At 48.4% G+C, this 27,470-nt stretch overlaps 1 protein-coding gene across 1 annotated transcript in view; it reads right to left on the reverse strand.

Annotated features, from left to right (window-relative positions):
- Positions 1–26,567, reverse strand: part of LOC119107292 (lutropin-choriogonadotropic hormone receptor) — a 53,978-nt gene extending 27,411 nt beyond the window's left edge. The window contains exons 1-4 of the mRNA XM_037230717.1: positions 26,481–26,567; positions 25,853–25,978; positions 21,421–21,483; positions 21,071–21,141 (exon numbers count right to left, since the gene is read on the reverse strand). Coding sequence (XP_037086612.1) covers positions 21,071–21,141; positions 21,421–21,483; positions 25,853–25,978; positions 26,481–26,567 — 347 coding nt within the window. The remainder of the gene's footprint in view (positions 1–21,070; positions 21,142–21,420; positions 21,484–25,852; positions 25,979–26,480) is intronic.
- Positions 26,568–27,470: the final 903 nt, after the last annotated feature.

Below are 27,470 nucleotides of genomic sequence, written 5' to 3' on the forward strand. Positions count from 1 at the left end.
ACACTCGTTCCTTGCCCATGGTTTCGCATACTGAATTATCCCCACAGCATTTATTCATGATAATAACTATTCCATCGCATTCTTCTCAAATCCTCAGTTTTTTCACCGCACTGATTCATCTTTGTAATTATTTGGTTAATGGTTCAAGTGTCCTAGTTGCGTAGAGCTCGTGCCTGATTCCCAAATCCAAAGAAATGCGCGGATGCTGTGCCTCACGACGTGCACCCATCTACCTCAATTTGAGAGCCCCACGTTAACTTGTATGCTACCTTGCTCACCACATGCTTCCCACGCACCTCTTGACTCTCAGGCCGACGCATACCGCTGCTTCGCTTGCCCAGCTGTTCGTGTCACAGTTTCCGCACCCTCAGCTCACAATGTTGGCGCTTATAGGTACGCTCGCACGCACGGCTTGTAAGCAAATCTTGCTATCACATGATACTGAAAGCTCGCGTTTGCTGGTCGGGTGTCATTGGGGCTTTACAACGCACTCAGCTGCTCAGGCTATAGACTATGACTCATTTGACTCTATGGCTCAAATGACTGCCTAGACTTAGACTATGACGTACCTCTCACCTTGGCACAGCGGGAAACAGACAGGGAGCAGGCACAGCGGGAAATCGAGTCACGTATCCCTGGTTTGTCCGACGCGCAGCCAGACTCAGACTATGGCGTCCCTCTCACCTTGGCGGGAAGAGCAGGCAGAGCGGGAAATCGAGTCATGTATCCTTGGTTTGTCCGACGCGCAGCTAGACAAGTTACCATGTATTTGTTGACCTGGTTCATGCACATGCACTTTGCTGAAACCAACCTAAATCGAAAACTGCCTTCTAGTTGTTTGTATGTTACCAGCGACTGCAGATGTCCGATGTCACATGGAAAACTCCATAGCGTGTAATGTGCGGTTGGCACGAATGCAAAGTGCCGAGAACGTTGCACGCTGTGCTAATTCGAGTTCAGAGGCGGCCGGAACATCTAGCTCGGCAGCCAATTCATGTATAAACATAATTTAGGGCTCATATGAATGTCAGACGTGTATTTTAATTGTTCTGTGACAAAGTCAGGGTCACGTGCCCCTTTACCACTAAACGCCACACTCTGGCCCTTCGGATGGCAACACTTGTTTAACTGAGGTGAACTGAATCACAAAAGCGCCATTCTTTATAACATGCCAAAAATCAACTCCTGGAACACAGCAACCAGAGCGTGGAAGAATGCTGAGTCTTATTTTCCATCTAAAACCTACATAACAGACAAAATGACAGAGGTACGTCAAGAGGCATGTTGATGACGACAATAAACACGTTGAACGAAATGTTTCAGATTTGGAGGCATTAAAGTCAGCATCAGATATGATGAAACAAGCTCACTCATAACTATTGGTATACTCTTAAGTCGAAAAACTGCTCTAGACAGAACAATTTTCTGCTTAGTTAATATGCTCCTCAATGTGTCATGGTTTGGTTACCTCATCGTAACTTGCAAAACATTCCCATTGACGGTCGTTATACCTGAAAATGGCACTCACGAACGCCAGATACGAGCGTCTCGACAATGATATTTCTTTGACCTCGATCGCTGCATGACTTATGGAGTGGTAGGATTCAAATGAAGTTATTTTGACGTCATGAGTACCGGGGTGACTTTGAAATACTTTCCCCGATCAACCTTTCCTTATTTCCGCGGCCGTTTAGCTAAAAAAGAGGGATTTAAATTTCAAGAAGGGCGGGATTGTGAACAGCACCAAAAGGTCCTCAAGATGGCTGCTTCATTTCAAAACCACATGCTAATGTGGAACATTCCCTTTAACACGCGCTCGGGTGGGGGTCAAAAATAAATTGGGGACCATCAAAAAGTTCAGTTCCATTCATCCCACCGTCCAGTGTTCATATCGTCCAGGATCGCAGCATCCAGTGTTCATAACGTCCAGAAAACGTCCAATTCCGTGTCCATTGGGGGCGCTCATGAGGTCCAGGGACGCAAAGTCTAGAGTTGCAGAGCCTAGATCGTAGAGTCCAGTGTCAAAAATGTCCAGTATCCATGGCAACCAGGTTAGTTAGGATTTCTGCCGTTAGATAACACTATAGAAGCATTTTCAATCCTGTCGTTATTTTCCTCTTGTCAACAAATGACACAGTCAACGTGGCATTTCGCTGATGATGACGTGATGCGTACAGTCAATCATGGTTACTATAAATTACCGAGACGCCTGGTGGCTGTGTCCGGCCTGGGTACGGCCGCGCCCCGAGGCTTACCGGTGGACTGGGCGCAGATGCGCCTTGCGGCGGCGCGGCCGGAAACATGGAGGACGGCGCGGACCCGGCAGGCACCGCTGCACCCGCGGGGTAAGAGGGCTCTCCTGCCCCGCCGCTGCTGCCTGGGCCCCAAATACTAGGATACGCTCGGTTGCTCAGGGGCCCTTCATATTGGTATCGGGTTATTTCCACTTGCTTAGAGGACCCCGTGCTTTTGCTGGGGCCCCATATAAGGTAACGCTCCGGGACACTCGATGCTCAGGGTCCCTCTTCATTGACCTCTGATTCTTTCCCTTTTTGAGGTTATTTGCTGAGGACCCTTCACTCGTCAGAGATCTCTCTGTTAAACTGTCCGGGCACTCTTGATCACACAAGGGTGATAATTCATGAACACTTATCTTCGGCTAGTGCCCTTTGTTCAGCGGATCCTGTACTCCGGCCGGACCCTATATGTTTGCCTGCCAGGGTGCCCCCGATCGTTCAAGGGTCACACCATATTGGTGTAAGGTTCTTCTCGCTTCTTATGAGGACCATTCACTGTTCATTGAAGCTTCTTTGTTGGCCTGCCACGGCAGTTTTGATTGTTCAGGTGCCGTCCTTTTTGGTCTCGGGGTTTTCCATAGTATAGGAGTGCCTACGCCATTGACGGGTACCCAAATCTTAATCATTTGTATTGGGGCTGTACTTCTTACCTACTGATGACTGATTTTGCGGCTACGGCGATTACGCCGCTCAATTCGCTATTGTCACTGTCGGGCATAATTTTACACGCCGCCGACGTCGTATTTCAATTGTTTATTGAAGTTGTGACGATTTTTATACCTCTACGTTACGTTTTAATATCTTTTTAATGATAGGATATTCTGTATTCCCTTGCAACAGACAAAGTAAAATTCTGTATTAGTCCTCAACCATCAGCTGATTTCATCAGCTACCCGGCTAACCGTGTATAAGCTAGGAATCAAGTGCTTGATTTTGATGACATTTAGCAAGCAATTCATGTGTACGCTGCCATGTTTTCTTCGGAATAGTTAGCCTTAAAACGACAAAATCCACCATGATCCGACGAAGATGAACAAGCTTAACGTATTTGCATACAAAGCACGCTTAGTTTTCTAGGGCTGTGTGCAGTAAGCTAGGTTCCCGTATACAAACTGCATACATAAGAATATTAAAACTTAATGGCTGGAATACGAGGATTTTTGTTGGATATGGCTTGGGAAAAGAAAGGTCTGAAAGAAAGGTCCGAAAGAAAGGTCTCGCTTGGCCGAATGGGCCGATGCAAAGTTTCGGTAATGGAGAAGCACGGGCATTGTGACGACGCGTCGTAAAGCCCCGATGACAACGGAGGCTGTTGGTGCCTGTTTTCTTGAACAGGGTGTCCCTTCCCTGAACGGTCCGATTCAAATTTTTCCAAAGTGAAAAGCACACCGATTGGAATGTCGCTGAATTTTGGCGCCCTTTTAAATTATGGCTTTGGGCTTTGTAAATGGCCCACTTTGATTTAGTACCCCTTGGTAATCCAAATGACGTCGCCCCGCAAGGACGATTTTGTGCCTCCTTGCCCATGGGTCCGACCCAGGATTTCATCAGGGCGGAAAGCCCCATCCAACCCCCACCCCCTACCACTCTGGATCCGCCATTGGTCAAGGTCGGTTGACAACACGCACCTCATCGCCTCATTGACTCAAAGCGTAGCCCGTATTTCTTCCTAATTTGCCATTCGGCTGCTCACGTAAGCCCCATTCATGTCACTTCGGTGCGGGTCTGAATATATACCGTGTTGTGTTTATGACCGCAAAACCCAATTCTATGTTCCGAAAAGTGTTGTCTGTACATGCTATCTAGCTGGCGTCTTCTTCGCACGAGACCTGTGTACTGGGCCATGGTTGCCTCCAAACTCTCCCCACGCAGGCTCCAAGCGCATGTTTCCTTCAAGTCAACAGATACCCACCAGCGGTTCAGGTACACACGCGGACAGGTACGCACGCTGTGTTGCTGCATACGGCCCGCTGCTAGACGTCTATTGTATACTACATTGCACATCCCATTTCAAGAGCAAATGCAATAAGCACCGTTGAAAGTGCTTTCTGCCGCCCTTGCCCCGAGCACATGGTGTTCCTACCTTCATTACGAAGGACGTAGCAAAACAATGAAACGAAATGTGCATATTACAAACTAAAGTCACCACATTCAGTATATATATATATATATATATATATATATATATATATATATATATATATATATATATATATGTATATGTATCATGGTTAAATTTCCCTTGGCGTTATGCGAAGTCTGGTTCACTGACTTGTCTTACGCGGTTACGGCCATCGGTTGTCTTGGCCGGCCAGCTGATCGTTCGCGTGATTTTCATTCGCGCAAGCCTGCCTGTTGTCAAGCGCGTGAAGTTCGGCGCGTTGATGAAAATGTTCTAATGGCATTCGTAATTTGTCGGACGAGGACGTTTCCCGCTTTGGGTTTCTCAAGCGCCGTAGCCGTCTAGCACCGGACCCCAGACAGATCGCGACTTGTCGCGTAGGAGTTGGCTTTCGGAGCAGTCATTCAAGAGCATTGAAGCTTGTCCCACACACTGGGCTTGCCTTGAGCGCACAGTGTGCTCCTACATCCGTTATCAAAGACTTAGCGGAACGATGAAAGGGGCTGAACATGTTGAAATTTACTATGATCGTATTCAAATTACATACCCTTATCTTTGTCACATTTTCTTCGGCCTTATGCGTTCACTGCAGTTCGTCTTTTGCGATAACAGCGATCGATTGCCTTGGTCGATCATCTTATCGTTCGCGTTATTTTCCTTCGCGCCGACCTGCCTGTCGCCAAGCGCGTGCGAACACTCTGGCGCGCCAATGAAGATGTTCTTGTTCGGACGGGGAAAGTTTCGCGAGCATCGGAACGTTTCGGCGCCTCCCCCCACGGACAGAGCACAACTTGTTGCGAGAGACCTGGTCTCTTGGAAAGGGGTCAGCGTGAGGTCATGCTAGGAACGTGAGGTCAGCGTGAGGTCATGCTAGGAGCGTGAGGTCAGCTGAGGTCATGCTAGGAGCCAGCAATTATGGAAGGAAGCAAACATTGTTTTTTTCCCGTTTTGACCGCTATGGCTTCAGTTTTCAGCAAAATGAGCAAAACATTTTGCAAAACTTTATTAGCAAAACGTTTAAACCTCGCCATGATAGGCAGTAGTTATGGCACGTGTTTTGATACCAAAACGTGTTCCTAGATTTTCTGGTTTCGGAGCAGTGGCAGTTTGTGATGAGCACTTGACGGTAATCTATGGCTGGCTCAGGCGGCGGGCGGCAAGATAATTGCACTGCAAAATGTATTCAGAATTGAACAAGACACACGCCAATTTAAGGTTCGGTTCACAGCAAGGCTTGTTCTCGTCGACATAAAATGAAACTACAAAGTGCGGTTTTCTGTAAAATTCGACTTTTGACATGTCAACAACATAAAAACTAGCGCCGATCGTAAGATCGTGTTCAGAACAATATACTGCTGTTCTCGGTAAGCTCTGTCTTTATAAGCTTGGAAACGCCGGGGGAGGGTCGCATGAACCCCCCCCCCCCCCCCTCCCCCCATCAGTCAGAGTTATGCAAAACGGCGAATCAGGGCGATGGCTAAGACATACAGCGAGCATAGGTACTTAAACAAGTATAACGCACATGCAAAAGGGATATTACTATCAGCCACATATTTCCTGAGCGTAACATTGCATGAATCCACACTTTTGCACTCCGATCTGTGGGTGCCAAAGCTCTCCCATTATGTCACTTTGGTCATGATTCGGCCAGATATTCAGGAGACTAGACATCTTCACAAGAAGCAGAAAATTGCACGATATGCTGTCATTTTCACCCAAAAAGTCATCTAAATAACTTGTCACCGTCAATCACGGAAACATATATGATGTATGTGAGCATTTGGCGTGGCAGTGTTTTTGAGACATAAGTATTTTTGAAGGTGTATTCACTGCCATGCCATGAGACTGTCGTTAGTGAACGGGGACATGGACTGAAGCTAATTTTCGATAACAAATCCGATTGACTTAACCTCCAATGGCCCTTCGTCTTGGCCGATTCTAGACAGCCACCTGGCGCGAAATCTGATGCATGACTTAACGGCATGTCCCGACTGAGCGGCCAGTTGGGGTCCACAAGTTTACCAGAGAGAGTTTCTTGGACTGTTAGACGCTGCTACGATTTTGTCATAATTTTTACTTGGCAATATTTTTGCTCTTCTCATTCAGTATGGTCTTTTTTGGACTTCACGGTTCCGAAAAGAGCTCCTCCCAAGGGGTTCCTGGACCCCTCGATCTTCTCTCACCGCCCCACCCCCCCGCCCCCTTCAGCAGCCAGACCCCAATAGAGTCGTCAGCCAATGCTTGAGACCCCATGCATTTCTCGATTGAGGCTGAAGGACCTTTCAGTCCCCTTTCAGGTTGCCAATCGGTTGCTATTACTTCACATTATACATTTATACATTGGTCCCCTCTCTGACGCCGAAGACCCTCTGACCGGGATGGTTGATCCTGGATCAACGCAAAGCCACTCACCGTTTCAAAAAGGTGCCAAGAGTAGAGGTTTTAACAAATAGCACAGAGATCCCAGTTCGACGCATTTGGGCCCTAGAGAAAACGGGCAGAGGGACCCTGTCTGGGGCTGGTTCCTGACTGACATGAGGCTCTTCCATTAAGGCGCACGTCAAGAAGGAGGAGGGGGGAGGGGCGGCTCCGGTCCAGCAGGAGGGAAATCCCGAGATGTCCGAAACGTCCAGATGTCCGGTCCGCCGGGATGTGTACCGCGGCGAACCGAGTGAAACCGAGTCAGGGGCCTCGGGCTCTGACACGAAAATGGCGGCGCGCCCGACTGAGCTAGCAGCGTTTTGACCGCGGACGGGCTGCTCCACGGACAGGCCCCGCCCGCGTGTGGCGGGGTTCGGTTCTTGGGCGAGGGACGGCACGCGCGTGAGTGCGTTTTTGGGGCGGCCGGGCTGCCTCGTCCGCCGGCCCGCCGCGGGCATGACTGCCGGCCGGACCGTCGAGCAGCCTCTGGGCTGGCCTGTGTGTCCGAACTCCTCGTCGAACCGAATGCACATTAGTACTCCCACATATAGACAGTGATTGAGCGGACGCATTGACTGTGAATCTGGCGGGTGGCCGTTTGGTTGTCGGGACTGGCTGTAATACCGATTGGGGCTTCACGTCTCACCGGCTGCTATGGCTATTTTGAGGCGGTACGCCTCTATTACGCATTTATCAGGCATTAGGTACGTGTGAAGCGGTAGTGGTGTGGCGAGCACTCCATCCCAGGATATAAAAGTCCAGAGATGAGCACTCTAACCACTAAACACCGTGCCGCCATCGCCCTTTTGCCGCGCGAACTGCACCCGTCTCGATAAACTCCAGACTGGTGTTGCTGGGCCCCAAATTCTATACTTAGGAAGCTCTGAGGCGTAAAAGGAAGAAAGCGCTTCAAGATTGATGAGGTGGATGGCGAATAGAAGCTCACAATTCTCCCAATTCATTCAGCTTATCTATCGCAAACCAGATCAGCCACATACACTCGGCTCCGCTGTTCAGATGGTGAATCAACAGAGCCTTTAAGCGCGGCACGTGCGCAGTGTTTTGCGTGACGTTTGGGAGGCAGTTGAATGCATTTACAGTCAACGTTTGCTTTTTTACTTCCTATTTACTTGCAACCAGGAGGGCGGCTCCCTATTCAGCTGCATGGGTTTCACCCCCCGCTGTAACTTGGTTGCAGCCTGCAGATTTGTGAGAAAGTGAGCCATATTCGGTGAGAAACCAGTTCGTTGGTATATCATTACCGCGGTACTCTTCGTTGTATTTTCATCGCTCAGCCAACCAACGTATTTTGGGAAACCACGCCCGTTTAAAACGCACTTAATCAAAGAAATGAGTAAGCTGTACCATTGAACGTGTCTCACCAGGGAGTAGTGTCCGGATTCAGCTGATGAGACAGCCCCCACCCTCTCTTGTTGAGAGTAAAGCCATGTGGAATTGAAAACAAGTCCAGTTTGTCAGAGCGTTTACAAGAATTTGTAATTAGAAGAGGAAGAAAGGGAAAGAGGAAAACAAGGAAAAAATAGAAGTTTTGAATTTGTAATGTGCCTGCTGCCAAGGGCGTGCTGACGCGGCAAAGTCTGTGCGCTCAAACAAAACGTTGTCCATATCCATGCACAGTGGTTTAACTGGGCAGCACTGTACCGCATGACGCCACTCGTCGGCTGAGGTGGGCAAAATCGGCTCCGGGAGCCCTCTATCTGGCAATATCCGAACCAATAGGTGAAGGGTTGTGAGGAAGTGCGACAGCATCCTAAGCCGTGGATGTCACGCACGCTGGACTTTATGAACACTGGACTTAATGAACACTGGACTTCATGAACACTGGACTTTATGACCACTGGACTTAATGAACACTGGACTTTTTGATTCTCCTCTATCCAGGGGTTTTGGGCGTTTTTTAGGCCTTATGAACCCTTGATGCTGCGATTGTGGACTTTTGACCACTGGACTTTATGAACTCTGGACGCTTCAATACGCATCCGTCAAATTGACCACCCCCGAAGGTTTTTTCCAGAATAGTTTCCGAACGGCGCGGCGTAACCGCGCCAAGTTTGGCATAGCTGTTAACAATTTAATAGCAGATCGTTTGGCATCAATAATTTAGATGTACCTTGCATGGGCATTGACCTATGGCAGGTCAAAGTCAGGCCATGATTTCAGTGCAGGCCATATGTCAGGGAATCCTTCAATCTGATCCTACAACAGCGTGTTAGACGAGGCCGTACACTTCTGAAATGCTTTCTTAGGCAACACAACAGTTGAATGAACACATTAAATTGACCTAAGGTCAGGTATGAAGGTCACACCAAGGTCAAAACCAACCTGTTTTGTTACTTTAGGACTTGCAATGTGGGATACTTTCTGGTGCTCATTTCGAATTTATTGATGGCAGGAACCGCATTATATGCTTTCTGTGGACTTTTTAGAGGTCAGAATAGGTGATTGACAAAATGACCCAGGTCAGCATTTTGTTTTAGGAGCATACTGCCTAGCTTAATCTTCGTCGCTTAGTTAAATGCAAAACTCAAAGCAATCTTGTATGATTTGGTCACCTTGACCTTCAAAAGGTCAAACAAGGTAACTGACCTTGAATGAGCACGTGGCCTTTTGCTTAGAAACGGTTATCTAGGTTCTGGGGGCACTTTGGAGACTAACATGTAACTTGACCTTGTTTGACCTTTTTGACACAAAGGCCATGACTTAGGATCCTGAAATTTTGACCTAAATGAGTTCACGTACAGGTCAACACACCCTGTAAATTTGGTATCTCTAGCTTTCTTAGTTCCCGAGATTTCAGGGAGGTCAGATTGACCCCCAAACCGAGCGAAGGGTATGTAGCCGGCCACCTAGGCGCGTGTTAAAGGAAGCTCAACATATGATGTTCCGGGTGGTTTCGACACTTTCTTCACGTCCTTGACACATATTCCTTTTGACACCACGAAAGCTAACACAACATAAAAGCAATCAACGGACAGGATACGCATTGCAATATCATATAAATATGAAGCATGTGCACGAAAGCGCACCCTTAATGGTTACACCCCGTGTCATGTCTTTCTGTCGGCTGGTTCATTTGACTCGCAACACATTAAACGTTTGAACACGAATACATAACTGATTATACACCAGATTGAAAGAGAGAGATATTATGAATTTAAGTCGTAAGAATGAGTTGTATCACAAAGACAAAGCGAACAAAAGCAAAATAGACAAACTAAAAATATGCAACGGCGTAAAAAGCTATCTAGTTACAGTATGTATTTGCCCAATTTTAAACGGATCGAAAATGCCTTCTCCTCCTCGTCGTCCACGTCACTACATTCCCCTCATCTTCATTTGTGTCGTTATTGCCCATTTCGACGTCCTTGAAGAGTGCACTAATATATTTTGCACTCGAACTGACCTGGAAGGGCCGGCGTGGGCGCCTGGGTCTGCCGATGTCGAGTTCGATAATGCTGACGACGCGTGGACCGTTGATCGCCAGCAGGTAGTGGAACTGGTCCACTATGGGGTCCTGTCTGGACGTCTTCCCGGCGTGTCTCATCCGACGCTGCCGGCTGTTTGTGTCTGGGTTCCTGCATTTCCCCGCTGTACATCCAAATTGCAATAACAATGGCTCGATCACATCTGCTCCATAACCCAGCAGTTTGTGCACAGACAAGGGCACATATCACCAAAGTTACAATGACAGGAACAACTGAGTCGTCTTCGTGGCATATTGCGCGTACTGCTGGGTGTTGATGGGCGAGAATAAAGACAGAGCAGACAGGATAACAGCGAATATATGAAGAAGACTCGGGACAATGCCTGTCACTTCACCGAGCTCGCTGAACTCTCGGAATGCACGACGCGCAGTGCTGTCGTCGTTTGATGTGCTTCCCCCCTCGTTTGATGTGTCGCTTTCCCCCTCTCGTTTGATGTGCCGCTTCCCCCCCCCCCCGTTTGATGTACCGCTTCCTCCGCTCTCGGCTGAGCCACCACCAAGCTCATCTCCTTTCGAAAATGCCGCTGCACCACTTTCTTTCGCTCATTTACGGTTCTTTTACATTTGGGTGCCAACGCCCAGGTCTGAGCTAGCAACCGATAGGATATGTGAATGACTCACTCGAAAATACGAATCCAAGAGTGCATCGTCGGTATACCGAGCTGGTAGCCCTCCTTGCGAGCAGGGCTGATAACGCATTCAGGTCATTCATTCACATCGGTGTTGCTCTGCATACAGTGCAAGACGCACTGTTCTTGGTGTCTGTCAGAGTAGCAACGTTTTTTACGTCCACCATCTCAAGACAAAGCTGATGATCAGCTTCCACATGAATGCCACCCGAGGCAGTCAAGACTGTCGGCTTCAACCGGTTGACCTGCGCTCCGATCCGTCTACTCTCTTCTCCCGATATATCTGCAGTTTCGCGGATATATTTGACGCACAGCGTCTGAATAGCCTAGCTGATGACATAAGCTATTCGGCCAGAGCAATCAGCTGTCGAATGAGAGCTTGAAATGGACCATTGGTGCACAAAATAGTCCTTTTTCGGTCATTGTTACATCCTCTTCACTGGCTGCCTGCTTGCATACTGAGATGTGGTTCCATAGAATCCCCACTTGACTCCCAGACCACCATGGATGGTTTGTGTGCTGGGTCCCGGCTGGTCAACCAGTCTGCTCAATATCGTCAGGATCCCATGCGCTTCCACCAAACGGTGACTGGTGTGGTTCATCAGTGCTTGGAGAGTTACTTAAGTCGTGTTTTGCTTGTGCACGCTGTGCTGTACGCGGGGAAGATATCAGAAACATCCGGAGTCAGGATACCCAGGGCTTTTGTCTCAAGGTATCTGCCGTGACCCCGGTAGAATTGGGAGAATCCTTGCCAGAACTGTCTGACAGCATTGTGAACTCTGGTCTCCATATCATTATAGGTGTCAAGGTCTCGCGTGATGCGAACTCAAGTGTTTGTGTCACAATGGTGCGAGTGGTCCACGCTTTACTAACTGAGCTTTAGGGACGGGTTATGGACAAAAAGATTCAGAAAGCTCGGAAAATCTAAAAAAGAAAGTAGGGAGCTATTATTGAGCGGCCTACAAACAAAAGAATAGCGAGAACGGGCAACGAACATCAAGGAAGGTAAGAACCCAATAACGGGTCTGCTCTCATTGCGATGTGTTTCCATACAAAGCCCTGCGTACGTGAAAAAATGCGGGGCAAAGAAACACATGCACGAGGAAAGGTAGCACGATGAAATGCGACACACAGGGTCATGCATAGGAAGAAATACGATACGAAGAAACGCATACACGACGAAACGTGACATCAATATGCGTATGCCAAGAAATGCGCTAAAAAACATAATGCGCAGAATTGCGGATACGAGTTTTTGCGAACGTGCAAAGCTTTCTGATCACTAGATCTTGCGGATCCGAATGTGTGCTTGCGAAGATGTGTGCAGCTAGGTTATCGATGATGACTTTCGCAAAAGGTTTTGCGTATGACGAACTGCGACGCGGAGATTGGTTACGAACAATGGTGACCAAGGGATGCTATACGAATCAGATGAGGTGCGAGGTTTGGGTTGGGCAAGGAAGATAAATATGGGCTGTTCACAGCAAGTGTACCGTCTGTTTTTTAGCTTTGTTCGCCCGATGTTTGACTGAAGTGAGCTCGTTACGGTTTGTTGCATGACAGATGATTGCATACAGGTGATGTGTGATACATGCGAACCGCTGGGACCATATCCAAGGGTGATGATGACATCAGTTTGGGTGCTTGCTGCAGAGCTTCGTGTAGTTCGTTAACTGGTGGGCCAAGTGACTCACCAGGCTGCTCAAAGATGGTCCATTAGCCGAGCAAATCTGGTTCATCAGCTTTCTTCTACAACGATTGAAAGTGTTATCACCTATCGATCTCCAGGGTGGTTAATCCCACCGAATTGTGCGTCGCCAGTGTTTGTCGAAAGCCAGAATGAGAAACAAACGCTGAAGAGCTGCGTTTCGCCTGATATTTTTCAGTATGGTGAAATCTGCAGCGAAGTGAGCCGACCAAGCAAGGCCACGCGTGTCATATGTGAACTGGCCATGGTGTCATATGTGAACTGGCCGTGTGTGTCATATGTGAACTGGCCATGTGTGTCAACTGCCGTGTGTGTCATATGTGAACTGGCCGTGTGTGTCATATGTGAACTGACCACGCGTGGTCATATGTGAACTGGCCGTGTGTGTCATATGTGAACTGGCCGTGTGTGTCATATGTGAACTGGCCACGCGTGTCATATGTGAACTGGCCGTGTGTGTCATATGTGAACTGGCCATGTGTGTCATATGTGAACTGGCCGTGTGTGTCATATGTGAACTGGCCGTGTGTGTCATATGTGAACTGGCCGTGTGTGTCATATGTGAACTGGCCGTGTGTGTCATATGTGAACTCAAGGCGGTTTGCGGGCAACTGGTGCCTAGGTCGGCTGCTAGAGGCCTTCCAACTTTGTGACCCGCTGATGGCTAATGAGAGCAGTGCAGTGCTCCACAATTAGATTCCTGTTAGATTTGGAGTAGCAACTATGCAATGATCTTTTGAAATGCAAACAAATTATCTTGAATTTATGTCAAGATCCTAGGACTACATTCAATTCTCTCAAATCTTGGTACATTTTCTAAGGTCTGCCTGGCCCGGGAAATTCTCCAAGGTCTTGCCAGGCGGTGCAGTGGCCAGAGGGTTGCTGATGTGCCATCTGGTTACCCTGTAAAGTTAGTGAATATTGAATATATGGACATCAGATGTGATAGCATTTCCAGTGTTTCCTTGAGACCAAAAATAGCTAGCCGTTATATCTTCTTTTTTGCTGCCCTGCGATCAAACCAAACACGTTTCTCCAGTCCGTTTGGATAGTTGCAGATGGTTAACACGTACGTGTCTAGGTCACATCTAATAATTCAATTGTGATTAAAAAAGCGACTGAGAATAGAACTTGTCCAATCAGGTCGGCCTTTGTAAAAATCTATAATCGTGGCCGAATAGCTATCTGAGTGCAACTCTGCAGCCCAAACACATGGTTTGACTACACGCGAATGCAACTTTAACAACTCCCACCCATACGCCAGCTGGCTAATCTGGTGGCCGAGGCGTCCATCGCAAACTTATAAATCTACGGCAAGCCGGTCAGCTGGGGACTGTCTATGGTGTGACTCGCATGGCGTATGTAGAGGCCACGTCGGAAATAAAATGAGAAAAGAAACAAACCTAAACAAACCACCTACTGCCCCTAGTAGATCGGGCCTAGAATCACCCCTATGTGGGAATCTGGAGGATCCTGGTATGAATGAGGAAAGTGCAGTTTTGAGCCTGGCGTACACTATGCATTTCCAAGTTCACGTACATAAGTACACTCTGCAGCTGACCTAAATGGGTAACTAGGTAGCGTCTAGTTAGCGTAACGTAGCGCGTAATCTGGCGACTACATTAATGGCTCTGCAAAGCTCAATCCCAGCGCTGCCGTTAGATTTGATGCCCTAGCACCATAACCAATCAGCGGCAAGCTGTGGATTTTTTAGAATTACGGTGAGTGGAGCGGAAGCTATTTGTTTGCCACCATTTAGCGAGGTAGGCATGAGTTTTTGCCGAGGAGGGTCACATATTGCCTGAATTGCAAAGCGAAGTGATTGGTGTTTTATAGTTCCGATTGAGCCCATCTTCCCTCCAGGGGTCATCGTGTTCTAGCTACGCCACTCCGAGTAGCCCATGAGTCAAAAAGCCTTAGAGGAAGCCCTGGCTTTTGGTTCTTAGCTATGCTAAAAGACGTCCATAGATAATGTGATCCAAATAGCCGAGGTTATATAGGAGCGACCAATACTAAAATGCATGTTCCTAACATGTAGTATGTATACAAAACTTGAGCATTCAAAAACGACGCCAGGCAGTAAGACTGTCGGATGGTATATGCGACGGACGTTTATAGAGTTCAGCTCTAAAAACATGATCCTAACTTCTGCTTTAATATATGTGCGTCGTCAATGATGAAATTCCAGAGCACAGTAAAAGCATGAGGAGGGGTGATACGGATGGGATGTGAGCGTTTCTATCCCAAATTTTGACGTATATTGCTGTTCGATGTGTGCACAAGTTACGATGCATACTCTGATGTATATCCTACGATGCTCTCTTCAGCATTTGCACGTTGTTTTGCATGTGCTTAAAAACTTAAGACGCTTTGTGTCGGGTTTCATGAAAATGTTATACCGTAGCATCTGATTTGGGTACGCTGGCATAATTTTGGTAACAGGAGACACCTAGTGTTCATGAAAATTGCCACCTAATTAACAATGCATTCATCCGTCTCCATACCAAGCAGATGGGAGGTAAAAGCAACCACCAACCGGTACTATTTTGTGCTGGTGGGTGGGGGCTTGTGCTCGAGCCCCCACCCGCAAGGACGTTTCTCAACCATGTAAGTGTGGCGAAGTCACACTTGGGACTGCGTTTAGTCGTTTAGCAGGAATCATAGTGTTTTTGCTGTAACGCGACGTTCGAATCCACATAATACATCTATTTGACCACGTTTCTTCCCTCCCGAGTGCACCATAGACAGCAAAAGACGTGTCAAAAGAGCGTTTACGTTTCGGTGGTCAGGATTGGCAGAAAGAGATAAAAATGGGCAGACGGATTTTGAAATATCCCAACGGTGGAATGTGTTAGCTATTATTATTTTCGAAAAATAGCGTTGCGACCAGAGCACACAATCTAACAATAGTAAACAGTCATCCTAGCAAAAGATATTCGCGAAAGAATGCTAACAAAAAGCAAAGCGATCACAGCATTAGCGCTAGTGATGCACCTGTCTTTCCATAGGTCTGAATATTTAAGCAATAAGTGGTGTAGAAGCATTGTATTAGTCTAAATCCATTCGGCATAATAGCTGCCGGAACTGGAGATGCTGGAACTTTGGCAACGTCATGCCTGAGAGCGGTGGTCGGCATTGGGCATGCGTAGTGTGGCTGGTAACAACGGCTGTTTGTAACAGCTAAGCACCCGGCTATTAGCCCGTGCCTATGCATCTAGGGCACAATGGTCCAGGCCCTCCCAGTAGCTCAGTAATAAGAGCGCGTTCCATCCAATACACGCCCGGCCTTGTTGGGGGGGGGGGGGGGGGGGGCGAGGGGGGCTCAAGTCTCTTCAGGCGCTCGCCATTTGCCCTTGACTGGGATGGCCGGCGGCCGGTGGCAACGGCCGCGTCCAATGTCCGATGACGTCAGAGGGCAGGGCTGACCGTGCCCAGCAATGCGATGCGTTAAGCTTTCACTGCAACATTCTGTCATGGGCCTGAAATTTCACTATCGGGTGGTACGGGTCAGGGTTCACGCGAAAAGCGCTGTTTAGCGTGCGCTCCGATCGCAGAAATCCGTATGTTCAAAAGGTTGGGTCTAATACTCACCAACATGAATGCATCATGTTTTGCCAACATATAAGGCGTCCCCAGAAAGCTTAAAGTGTGTCATATTGTACAACGAGCTAAAGCAGCCAGGCGCCATGATCATATGCAAATCTTAGACAGGAGGCTGATCAGGTTATTAGAAAAAAACATTGAGAATCCCACAGGCTGAGTTTTGAGTCCTGCTCCTTCTAACACGCGCCAGGGTGGCCGGCTATATACACTTCGCTGTGGTGAGGGGGGTGGTCATTTTGACACGCCTGAGATTTCGGGAGCTAAGAAAGTTAAAAGCACCAAATGTATCGGGTGTCTTCACTTGTACGTGAACTCACTTCGGTCAAAATTTTAACTTCCTAGGTCATTACCTTCAGGTCAAATAAGGTCAAACAAGGTAAAATTCCAGATAAGTCTCAAAAGTGCCCCCAGAATCTAGACAACTGTTTCTAAGCGAAAGTTCACCAGACCATTTAAAGTCAATGATATTGTTTGACCTTTACAAGGTCATGGTGACCAAAATCAGACAAGACTGCTCTGAGTTTTGCATTTGAATAAGCGACAAAGATTACGCTAGGCGGTGTGTTCCTAAAACAAAGTTTCGGCCCAGGTCATCTTTGGTCAATGACCTGTACTGATCTCTAAGAAGTCAGTGAAAGATGTATTATGTGGTTCGTGCTGTCAAATATTCGAAATGAGCACCACAAACTATACCATACAGCAAGCCCTGGAGCAATAAATCAGGTTGGATTTTGACCTTGGTCTAACCTTCATACCTGACCACAGGTCAATGTAATTTGCTTGTTCAATATTCATGATGCTTAAGAAAGCATCTCAGAGGTGTATGGCTTCGTCAAATACTCCGTTATTGTATCAGATTGGACAATTCCCGTGAAATTGTCTTCTCTGAAAACATGGCCTGATTTTGACCTGCTATAGGGCAGCTATCTTACAAGGCTCATCTCAATTATGTATTTCAAACGATCCGCTATTCAATTTTCTACAGCTATGCAAACTTTGGCGCGGCTTCGCCGCGCCGTTCGGAAACCATTCTGGAAAAACCTTCGGGGGGACCAATTTGACCCCTCCCCACCCGAGCGCGTGTTGAAACTCGTAATCATGCATTTTGAATGCAGTAATCATGGGTTGCGCCATCAGTAGATATGAGGACCTTCAGGGGCACAATGCAATATTTAATAGCCAATGACTAAGAACAGCATTCTGTTGGTTGTAAGGCTCTGATGACCTTAAATGCCATGTCATTGACCAAATATATGCATGAGTACACGCATTGTTATATCTTGAAAGAAGCCAACTGTGAGTAAAAAGGGAACATTTCAGCATTTGAGCGATACGTCCCACAGGGATTTAGAACCTGCATTATCTCCAAATCATCGGACAATTTGTTTGAAAAACGGTTGGGAAAGTGCTTACCTATGGAATACCCACCTATGCGCACCACTGATACGTGTAATCGTCTCGTACGAGCCTCGTCAAAAGAAACCGTCACTAGCAAATTACGTCAGATTATGACAGTATACACCATATCTTGCTCTTTAGAGATGTCCTTGCTAACTTTGGAAAGGAGTCAGGATTTCGTTCAAGGTTTAAATCGTGAGCACCATTGACAAATAATTTCAATATAATATATGTGTGTTTTTTAGGAAAGCCTTTACAGCCAAACACACCTCGGATGACAGTTTAAATACAGGTATAGAATAAACCTCCATATAAAGGCCGTCGGTATCAAGCAGTCACATCCAGTGATGCCCCGCAGCCTTGGTGGGGTACCGTCCAGAGTCGGGACGGAAATTGAAAAGCGCGAGGCTTCTGCGACTTCGGCGGGCGCTGACAGGGCATGGACCAGTTATTTCCGGTTGGCTGCCGGTCAGAGCCGGCAAGAGCCGGTTAGTTACCGGTTAGTTGCCGGTTAAAGCCAATCAGAAACGATAAGTTACAGGAACAGAGGCAGAACAATGTTGACGGCCAAAGCACGCAGCTGATTTTCCGGTGCAAGGCAACGTCTGTTAGGGAGATGGCAGTAATACGCAGGCGTGATCCGACGTAATATTTTATGCCTCAAAGATCTGAACCGGTAAGATTATGACTTAAACATGCTTTTCCATGTCGCCTGTATTAGTTATCCTCGAATATCCCCCACAACCAAGTACTTAATAGAGAGTGCTCTTCTTTCGGGCATATTTCAAAAACATACTCCGGTGAAACCTCAGGACTAGTTACGTCTAATGATTACACTGGATAGTGTTACTGCAGCGCCGTGGAAACTTTATAATGAGTATATCAATTTTATCTAATGTCGAGTACAAATTACGGTGTAAACACCAAAATACGCCTAACAAACAAGGCCTCATAACAGCACTACCCTTCTCCCTGCAGTCGCGACCACCTTCGTCATGACACCCGCCGTGCGGTGAGGTCTCCTGGTGCGGATAAAAGTACGCTTGTAATTGGCCAGCAGGCGGCAGCGGTCTGTTATCGAGAAGCGCACTGGTTGAAGTTTGAACCGGTACCTCACTATGGACCATGTAATACTTCCATTTCCAAAGTCACTGTGAGCCCCGAAAAGAGCTACTGAGGTAAAAGCTATAGGGGAGAAATAAAAACCATAATGTCTTTTCGCGGAATTCGTGGAAAATAGGCTTCATATTCGTGTACCTTTTCGTCTTAACAGAATGTGTCAAGCTTTCAACAGCATTTATTGCACAAATATTTAGACTCGTTAATGTGTTGCAAATCTTATAAAACGCATACGTTGGAAAAGCAAGGAGAATGGACTGCATTACTGGCACAGCGGTGAGCAGGGAGTCGAACGAGATTTGTCCCCAAGGAGCGGCTACATCAAATATAAATTTTGAGCTATTCAGAAGGATTTCGAGGACACTAGCGTTGCTTATCGAATCGTACGCATCTGATCCATCAATACGTGAAAAAGTAGGAAAAAAAGGTGGGATACCCCTTTTAACATATGTGTTGGTTTCAATAGGAAGAAATCGGAACCTCTGCAGTGGATTACCTTATCAACCGTACACTAGTTGGGTACAAGCAGGTACGGGCTGTGAGTGGGATGTCTCTCCACCCGGACAGATATAGTCCCCAGACAGACGCCGTTAGACGCCGCTTTTCAGAAGCGGATGTTTTTACCGCATACCACGTGCAAAGAAAGGACTGTTGAAATAGCCTTATTCCTTGTAGAAAAACAGGGAGATGGATGTGCTGATATTTCACATGCCTTTATCGAAACGAATATCAGTTTGACTGTAGATATTTGAGGGATCATTGACTCAAATATCTCCTTCAAATTTATGTCACGACTCTGGGCGGTGCCTCATCAGGGATCCGGGGCACCGCTGGAAGTGTCTTCTTAAATGCCGACGGGTTTTATGTGGATATTTATCTCTGAATGCGAACAATCCTCCGAGGGGTGTTTGACTGTAACGACTCCTTAAAAAGAACCACACATATGTGATATTGAAATCACTTATCAATAGTGCTCACGCTTTTATACTGAAATACTGAATAAGGCTTTTACTACTGTCTTATCTATATGCATGATGTTCCTCGCAAATGCACTCAACAACTTTAGCACATAACGTGTCATGTAAGCGTAATATCAAGTAAATGTAACGTGTCATGGAAGAGAAGAAAACACCAAGCACACATTCGGTCATATACAGTGGGCTATTAGGCTGTCGGGCGGTTTGGCCGCACGGTCCTAGAGCGCTCACACCAAACGAGTCCGCTGGACAATCACTACAGCTTTCAGGTGGTGTCGTAGGACCTGCTAGCGAGCGGTACGAGCAATCGTATCATGTCTGATGTCTGGCCGAGGGCGTCTCACGGCGATTCAGCAGAAACAGCCCGAAAGAGGATGCAAGTGTGATGATGAGAATACTTATGCACGCTGCTTTATCTGGATATCACGTTAATTCAGACCAAACCTGGATTTGATCGCTAAATCGTGCGCCATTTTGTCACGGGCCTGCTGCGCCCATGTCTGCCGTGGCTGCGCATGCTGGGAACCCGATGCTCCTTGGCTGCTGGACTCAACCGTCACATTTGATCTTAGATTCGGATATACCTTAAAACCGACGTCGCACCCATGCACACAGCTGAGACTCGACCTCCCTGCCAAGACACCAGAAGCCGCGAAACGCAGCTGGTTCTAGACGTGACCGGCAGGCCTCGGCGAAGCTCGGCAACCGCGGTGACGTCACAGGCTGTCGTACGCCATAAGTTATTGCCGGAGGGCACCGCCATAAGGGGAAATGCAAACATGCCAGAGTAGTCCGAATGCCCCGTCGTCAGGGTTCAAGCGGAGAAACCAAACCCGCACGGGCCGCTTACGGACCCACCGGGTAGATCCGTGATGATGCCACCACGACCCCAAGCACACTCATTGTAAATCATATGCTCCGTAACCGCGAGACAAGCCTGCTCCTTCGGGCGGCAAATCCGTAGATTTGCTGTCGGGGTCCGCCGCGAAGTATTGGAGCTCTGGTCACGATACAATGCCCCCGATCGCCGGCTAAGCAGAGGGGTGTTGAATCACTGGTGCGAAACGATCGGTGATGTTCGAGTCGCGTGCTACGCTCATGGTCGTGTGCAATCCTCCATGGGTGCCTAGTGACCATTTGCGGATGGATATCATAGACCATAGTGACCATAGTGGGACGGCTCACATGAGACCGATGGACAGGGTCTGCCGGTATACTCACATGAGAGTGACCGCAGAGTCCGTCGGCGTACTCACACGAAACTGACGGCAGGGTCTGGCGGTACACTCACATGAGACTGACGGGCGGCGGCAGCGTCTGCGGCACAGCCTTGATTGCCTCGCCGTGGCAGACGCAGTCCAGCTCCCCGCCGCGGCCGTCGGTGGCGTTGCAGCAGGAGCAGCCGGGCGGCGGCCGTAGCCAGCCGCGGGCCGGCCGGCCGCCGCAGCTCACTTCCCACGTCGCCAGGTCGGCCGACAGATGGCAGCAGTGCCAGCGCGGGAGCAGCGGTCCCGGCGGCAGCCACGCGCCGCCGTCCCCGGCCGGCGGTGCCGGTGGCGCGGGTGGCGGGGGCGGCGCGGCCGGCGCCGCCGCCGGCGGCCGCGGCCCCAGCCGCTCCGTCAGCTCGGAGAGCGTGCGGACCTCGCCGGCGCCGAGCACCGCCAGCGGGTCGCCGCTGAGCGACGGCGTGACCGCCGTCAGGGCCTGGGCGCCGGCCGGCGGCAGCAGCAGCGGCACCAGCAGCGCGAGCAGGCGGACCGGGCACGGCCGGTCCGCCATCAGGTGCCGGGCGCCGGCGAGAACCGCCGTAGGCACCGCCTGCAGACGGAAGCAGGAGAGAAGCCCGAGTCAGAACGGGGCATGCACGCTTCTCGGCGCGTGTTACAGGCAAGGTCGATAAATAGAGGGTTTTACTTGTGACATATCAAGTGGTTTGGCGGTTAACCATGTACCTACGACCAGGGAGGGATTAACTTCGCTCGCTTGCATCATGTTTGTTGTATTCTGGAAAGATATTTAAGAAAGATATATACCAGTTTTCCTGCGTTAAGCATGCCGTTCCCAGCAAAGCATGGCTCGCAGGCGCTACCCAATTTTACATTTGCATCTGGCATTGCCTCTGATTGGCGATGTCAGCGCAGACATTGTCTCTGATTGGTGGTGTCCGCGTAGAGAGCAAATCACACTGTGGTGACAGCAGCGCAAACACAAATCCGAAAAAGTCGTGGCCTCCGTGTCATTGACCAGATTGGCAATTGCGATTAAGATCCAATCAAACACCGTTGGTAAGTCTGCTTGGGACGTTACACATGAGGGAGAAGAACTTATAATTATCCGCGGCATTCGAACAGCAGTTGGTTCGTATTCAACGATATCACTTCATTCAGAGTGGCTCTTGATGAAATGATTTTTTCATAAGTTGTCAAGTGCATTTGCGCGCACCATTATTGACATAGATAACACAGCAGTCTAGTCTCATTCCTCGGAGAGAAACCAGGAGAGTGTAAATATGGATGCATTGATGTTTTGGCAACATGCCTTTACCGAAACAATTAGCAAAAGTGAATAAGGGAATAGCCATCAACGCATCTATATCTTTATTCTCCTGGTTTTCCTCTACGAGGAGTTAGGTTATCACTCCAGTCTTAAATTGTTTTTCATTCCAAAAATGCCATGCGTCATAACGTTGTTATGGGTGCATGCATTTTGGCCTGCGGTGCGCATAGCATTCACTTTTTAGTTATTATTATTTTTTATTTATTATTTATGCGGGTAGATTTATTAATCTACCCGCATTGTTTAGGGCCCTGTTGATTGTAAGCCTATGGAACATATAGGCTTAGGCTTATACAGGCTTAAAAACAGGCAATGCCCACAGGCTTTCGGGTATGGAACTTCGGTTAGGAATATGCTTGTCATTCAGCCTGGGGGGAGGGAGCGTAAGCTGAAAGCGGATGATCCACATTTGAAGATAGAGAAGCAAGCATCAGATATGATGAAATATGCTCACTTATAACCATTGGTATACTTTTAATTGGAAAAGACTGCTCCAGACAGCACAATATTCCTGTTTAGTGAATATGCCCCTCAGTACCTCAATGTTTGATTACGTCACCGTCCCTTGCACAACATTGATCAAGAGCAAAGTGACGGCCGTGGCATCTGGAAATCGTGCTCGCAAACGCAGGCTATAAACGACACGACCATTCTACTTTTATCGGCCTTGATCGCCGCATGACTTATGGAATGACAAGATTCGAATGGCGTTATTGTGAAGTCATGAATTCCAAGTTGACCTTAAAATACTCTCCCCGAAAAAACTTCCAATTTTCGCCGGCGTATAGCTCAGAAACTTGAGGTGTTTTGCTCTTAAAAAGGGCAGGGCTGCAAACTGCACCGATAGGTATTAAACATTGCTCCTCCAGAAGAAATGTGCAACACTCTCTTTAATTCAGACAGCGCCTGACTTGTTAAGGACATACCGTAGCAGCAATGGCTGCGGGAGCCGTACGCGAAACATCCGGAAATAGCAGACATCGATCTGCTACAAATGGGCGGTACTATCCAAAACCATCGGGCATCAGTGCGGGGGAGGAGGAGGCTTCTTCCGAACACACACCGGGCGTCTATACAGCAGACCGGCCTATGCGGCACGTGCGCTGGAGCCAGCAGATGTCTTCCTGCAACTGTTCTGCATCTGCTAGTCAGGCCACCGTGAGAGATCACTCGAGATGGCACAGGGCCAATGTGTTGGAAATCCTGCAGCTGTTCTGCATCTGCTGGTCAGGCCGCCGTGAGAGATCGCTCGAGATGGCACAGGGCCAATGTGTTGGAAATCCTGCAGCTGTTCTGCATCTGCTGGTCAGGCCGCCGTGAGAGATCGCTCGAGATGGCACAGGGCCAATGTGTTGGAAAACCTCATAACCTGCATTGTGTAAAAGGTGAGTATGTGAAAGCATCTGGAATGAAGCCCGTTGGTTTTCATTCACTATGCTGTTGTGATGACGCGACATTAATAAATCCGTACGGATCAAGTCACTTATGCCAAGCTAACAGATGTGTGACGCTAAACGCGTTATTTAACTCGCTTCCACTTTCAAAAACTGACTGAAGAGAGATTTAGCTCCTTGTCAGACATTGTTCACGAAAAAACGTCACGCGCACATGTGGCCGTGACAAACTTCTGTCCAAGAGACTCTTCCTAGCCTTGCGGAGCCCTCTAACGAGAGTCACGGATCATGAAAGACGCGCTCGAATTCTGCGCTGGATTCAAGAAAAATCTGTTCGAGAAATAAGCCAGCATGAGTATTGCCACTTATCCAACTCCCATGGTCGCAGTGTTCCTTATGGTACAAACAAAGCCGGTAAGGATGCATTTGCATCACTTTTGTTGTTGCGTGTCTTTGCTGCTTTAAAATTACCTTTCCGTTCTTGACATGATCGTGATGAAACAATCTTATGAATCATGAATCCTAATAGCTCATCAATGCTTCCTGTGGCAGAAAATGTATGTTCGTTGCAACGGCAAGGTTTTTGGAACCTATTTATTAGAATTGGCACTGTAACCGGGTGAGATGTTAACAAAGAACAGGTCATGTGTACGTTTTTGAGAACACGCTATGCATCGTGCTGTATGTAATGGCCGGCACTTCTAAGTTTGGCCAGTTATTTCAAGGTATCAAGAGGCTTGTCTGTTTTGCCCCAATGACCAACATTTGAATAGAAAAGCAGCTAACCCTGAGGTGAACAGGAACTCTGCAGCCGAGGAGCTGTTCTTAAAAATAAGCATGAAATACAAATTTTGTGGGTACCACTTTCCTTCTGTATCTTATCCAAGTCATCATTTTCCAAAGCAGAACAAATGGCGCGACATCTTATCTCGTGGCGGAAATTTCATGTGGGTGATACCCGTCATTCGCCGCATTGAAAAAGTGTTACCAGACTTGAATCCTTTTGAGCAAGGTTAGTCAATTCGAGAAAAACATCACACATTTTTGTGGCTGATAGTTCCGACGCAAGTGTGTACTTCAGCGCGGTAACTAGGCATATGTGTTTCTTTCCCCGGTGTAGGAATATTGAATAATTTAGACACCAAATATTGAGTGATGTCGCAGCAATTGATCTCTGAAACTCACAGCATTTTGAATACAATTTTACACCCGTCTTCCCCTGCCGGAACAATTCTGGATTCTAGCGTCCTTGTGGTTGACGGCAGGCAGCTCATACTATGAACTCTTCCCTCCAAAGCAAGTCTTGAAATGATGGGTGGGTTCAAACATAGAAAGAACACCTTCAGTTTTTGCCGATTGATGGCGTTTTGATCATCTGTTAGCCCTGTGGGGGATGAGACATTCGAAGCAGTCTTTGTAGAGAGGATTCACTCCCACAGATAAATGAGCGTCTGTCCTCCTGTCACTTTTGTTGCATGGGGTAGGGGAGTTACAAGCTACCCGCGTGTGAAGCAAAGGATTATTTTGGCAAATGTGTTTGGAACAGTTCCATTGCTTGGCACCCCCTCTTCTTTGGGAGATGAGGCTAGGGCAGGGCCAGCCACCTTCTTATTCAGCATACGATAGTTGGATTACGATATATTGGATCACAAGCCGGCCGACCAGCCTTCATTATTCTACGTATGAGAACATTGTTTATACATTGGAAACCTTGGCAATGTTACGTCTGGTTCTATGGATGCTACACAATGACGATCGCGTGTTTCTGCGTACTGCGGTAATCGGCCGAAGGTTGCCTAAGCCTGCTGACATTATTCATCGACACTTATCGCCGGACAGGCATCCGGGGCATAACCGGTCCCAGCGAGAGTTAGGCCCATTACTTTAAGCTGCGCGCCTGGCAGAGGCATCTGCCTGGACGCCGACTGCTCTGTGGGCCGGAAATAGTTTGGCAAAACATTCAGCCAAGTTCTTGAGCCAGGTTATGTGTCGTTTACACAGCAGCGCTTTGCTGACGCTTAGCACATGGTGAGTGGCAATGTCGGCAATGGTTTATTAGCATCTTCTTACCGGCCATTTACGAATATTGTGCCTCATTCCAAACACCTAGTAACGGTACACACCACGTAGTGGGTAGCGCAGACGGGCGGCGGAGAGTACGTCTGCTGGTCTGCCCAGGCGTGGTCTGATCCTGCAGGTCTGCGCACGGGCGGTCGGATCCTGCCGGTCTGCGCAGGCGTCGTCTGATCCTGCAGGTTTGCACAGGTGTGGTCTGATCCTGCCGATCTGCGCAGGGGTGGTCTGATCCTGCCGGTCTGCGCATGCGCAGTCTGATCCTGCCGGTCTGCGCATGCGTGATCTGCTCCTGCCGATCTGCGCAGGCGCGGTCTGATCCTGCCAGTCTGATCCTGCCGGTCTGCGCAGGCACAGTCTGATCCTGCCGATCTGCGCAGGCGCGGTCTGATCCTGCCAGTCTGATCCTGCCGGTCTGTGCAGGCACAGTCTGATCCTGCCGATCTGCGCAGGCGCGGTCTGATCCTGCCGGTCTGCGCAGGTGTGGTCTGATCCTGCCGGTCTGCGCAGGCGCGGTCTGATCCTGCCGGTCTGCGCACGTGTGATCTGCTCCTGCCCATCTGCGCAGGCGTGGTCTGATCTTGCCAGTCTGCGCATGTGTGGTCTGATCCTGCCGGTCCGCGCAGGCGCGGTCTGATCCTGCCGGTCTGCGCAGGCGTGGTCTGATCCTGCCGCCACGCTCAGCTCGCTGGCCTGGACGGTCAGGTGAGGCCCCGGCAGCGACGACAGCCGAACGTCACGACCCTGCGGCCCGCCAGACACCATGGAAAAGTTCGCCGCCTGGCCAGCCAGCCATTTTTTCCGTCTACTGGTCTAATGGCCAGTCGATGAGTAATGACAGCAGATGGAACGATTGCAATTCGATAGGGCATGTGCTGGCCCGATTTGGCACGACGCGAGACGCCAGCTGTCGACGACGGAAATCAGCTGTCGATAAGTGACATGACCAACCGGTTGTCATCGAACTACACACACCCGCTTCACATATCCATTCTTAATCATAGCATTTTTACATCAGCATGCGACAAGGTGACCCTCAAAACTGGCCATCAAAGTGTTCACCCTGGAGACGGAAAATTCGCATATCTACTGCATCACGGAACTTCCCCTGCTTCTTGCTAACGACGTTAGGGCTTACTAAGAAAGGGCTACAGGGACGAAAACACTCAGATGTAGGTGGGCACATAGCTACAGGGTATTTAGTTCACGGTTATTTCGATCTGACGATTATGATAACCAGGATGGGAGCAGGGCATGTGCATAAGCTTTGAACTAAATTCACATCATGAAGGGCGTTATCTTCATGTGGCTGCTGAATATTTCACCATGAAGCTCCAATTTCCGCTCACGCCAACATCAGACACCAGGCCATAAGTGGATCCCAATCACAGAGAAGCAAAAGTTCCGATTCAATAAGCCAACTTCGGACGGAAAGCGAATGCCAATTAGAAAGTGGTGTAGTAACAGGATATTTACAGAGTGCAAAACGATATGCAATGATCGAAACTTTAGGGCTACTTTTGTAGATCAACGGATGGTTACAATACTCAACCCTGGTTACTGAAATACGTTTTCCGTGAAAGTAATCAACAACACGGGTGTCATGAATGTTAAATTGAGGGCTGGAAAATCACTGCGCACATTGCAGCAGCAACACGATTGCACAAT

The sequence above is a fragment of the Pollicipes pollicipes genome, unplaced genomic scaffold (assembly GCF_011947565.3).
Source record: "Pollicipes pollicipes isolate AB1234 unplaced genomic scaffold, Ppol_2.1 Scaffold_2555;HRSCAF=2994_pilon_pilon_pilon, whole genome shotgun sequence".
NCBI classification, from domain to species: domain Eukaryota; kingdom Metazoa; phylum Arthropoda; class Thecostraca; order Pollicipedomorpha; family Pollicipedidae; genus Pollicipes; species Pollicipes pollicipes.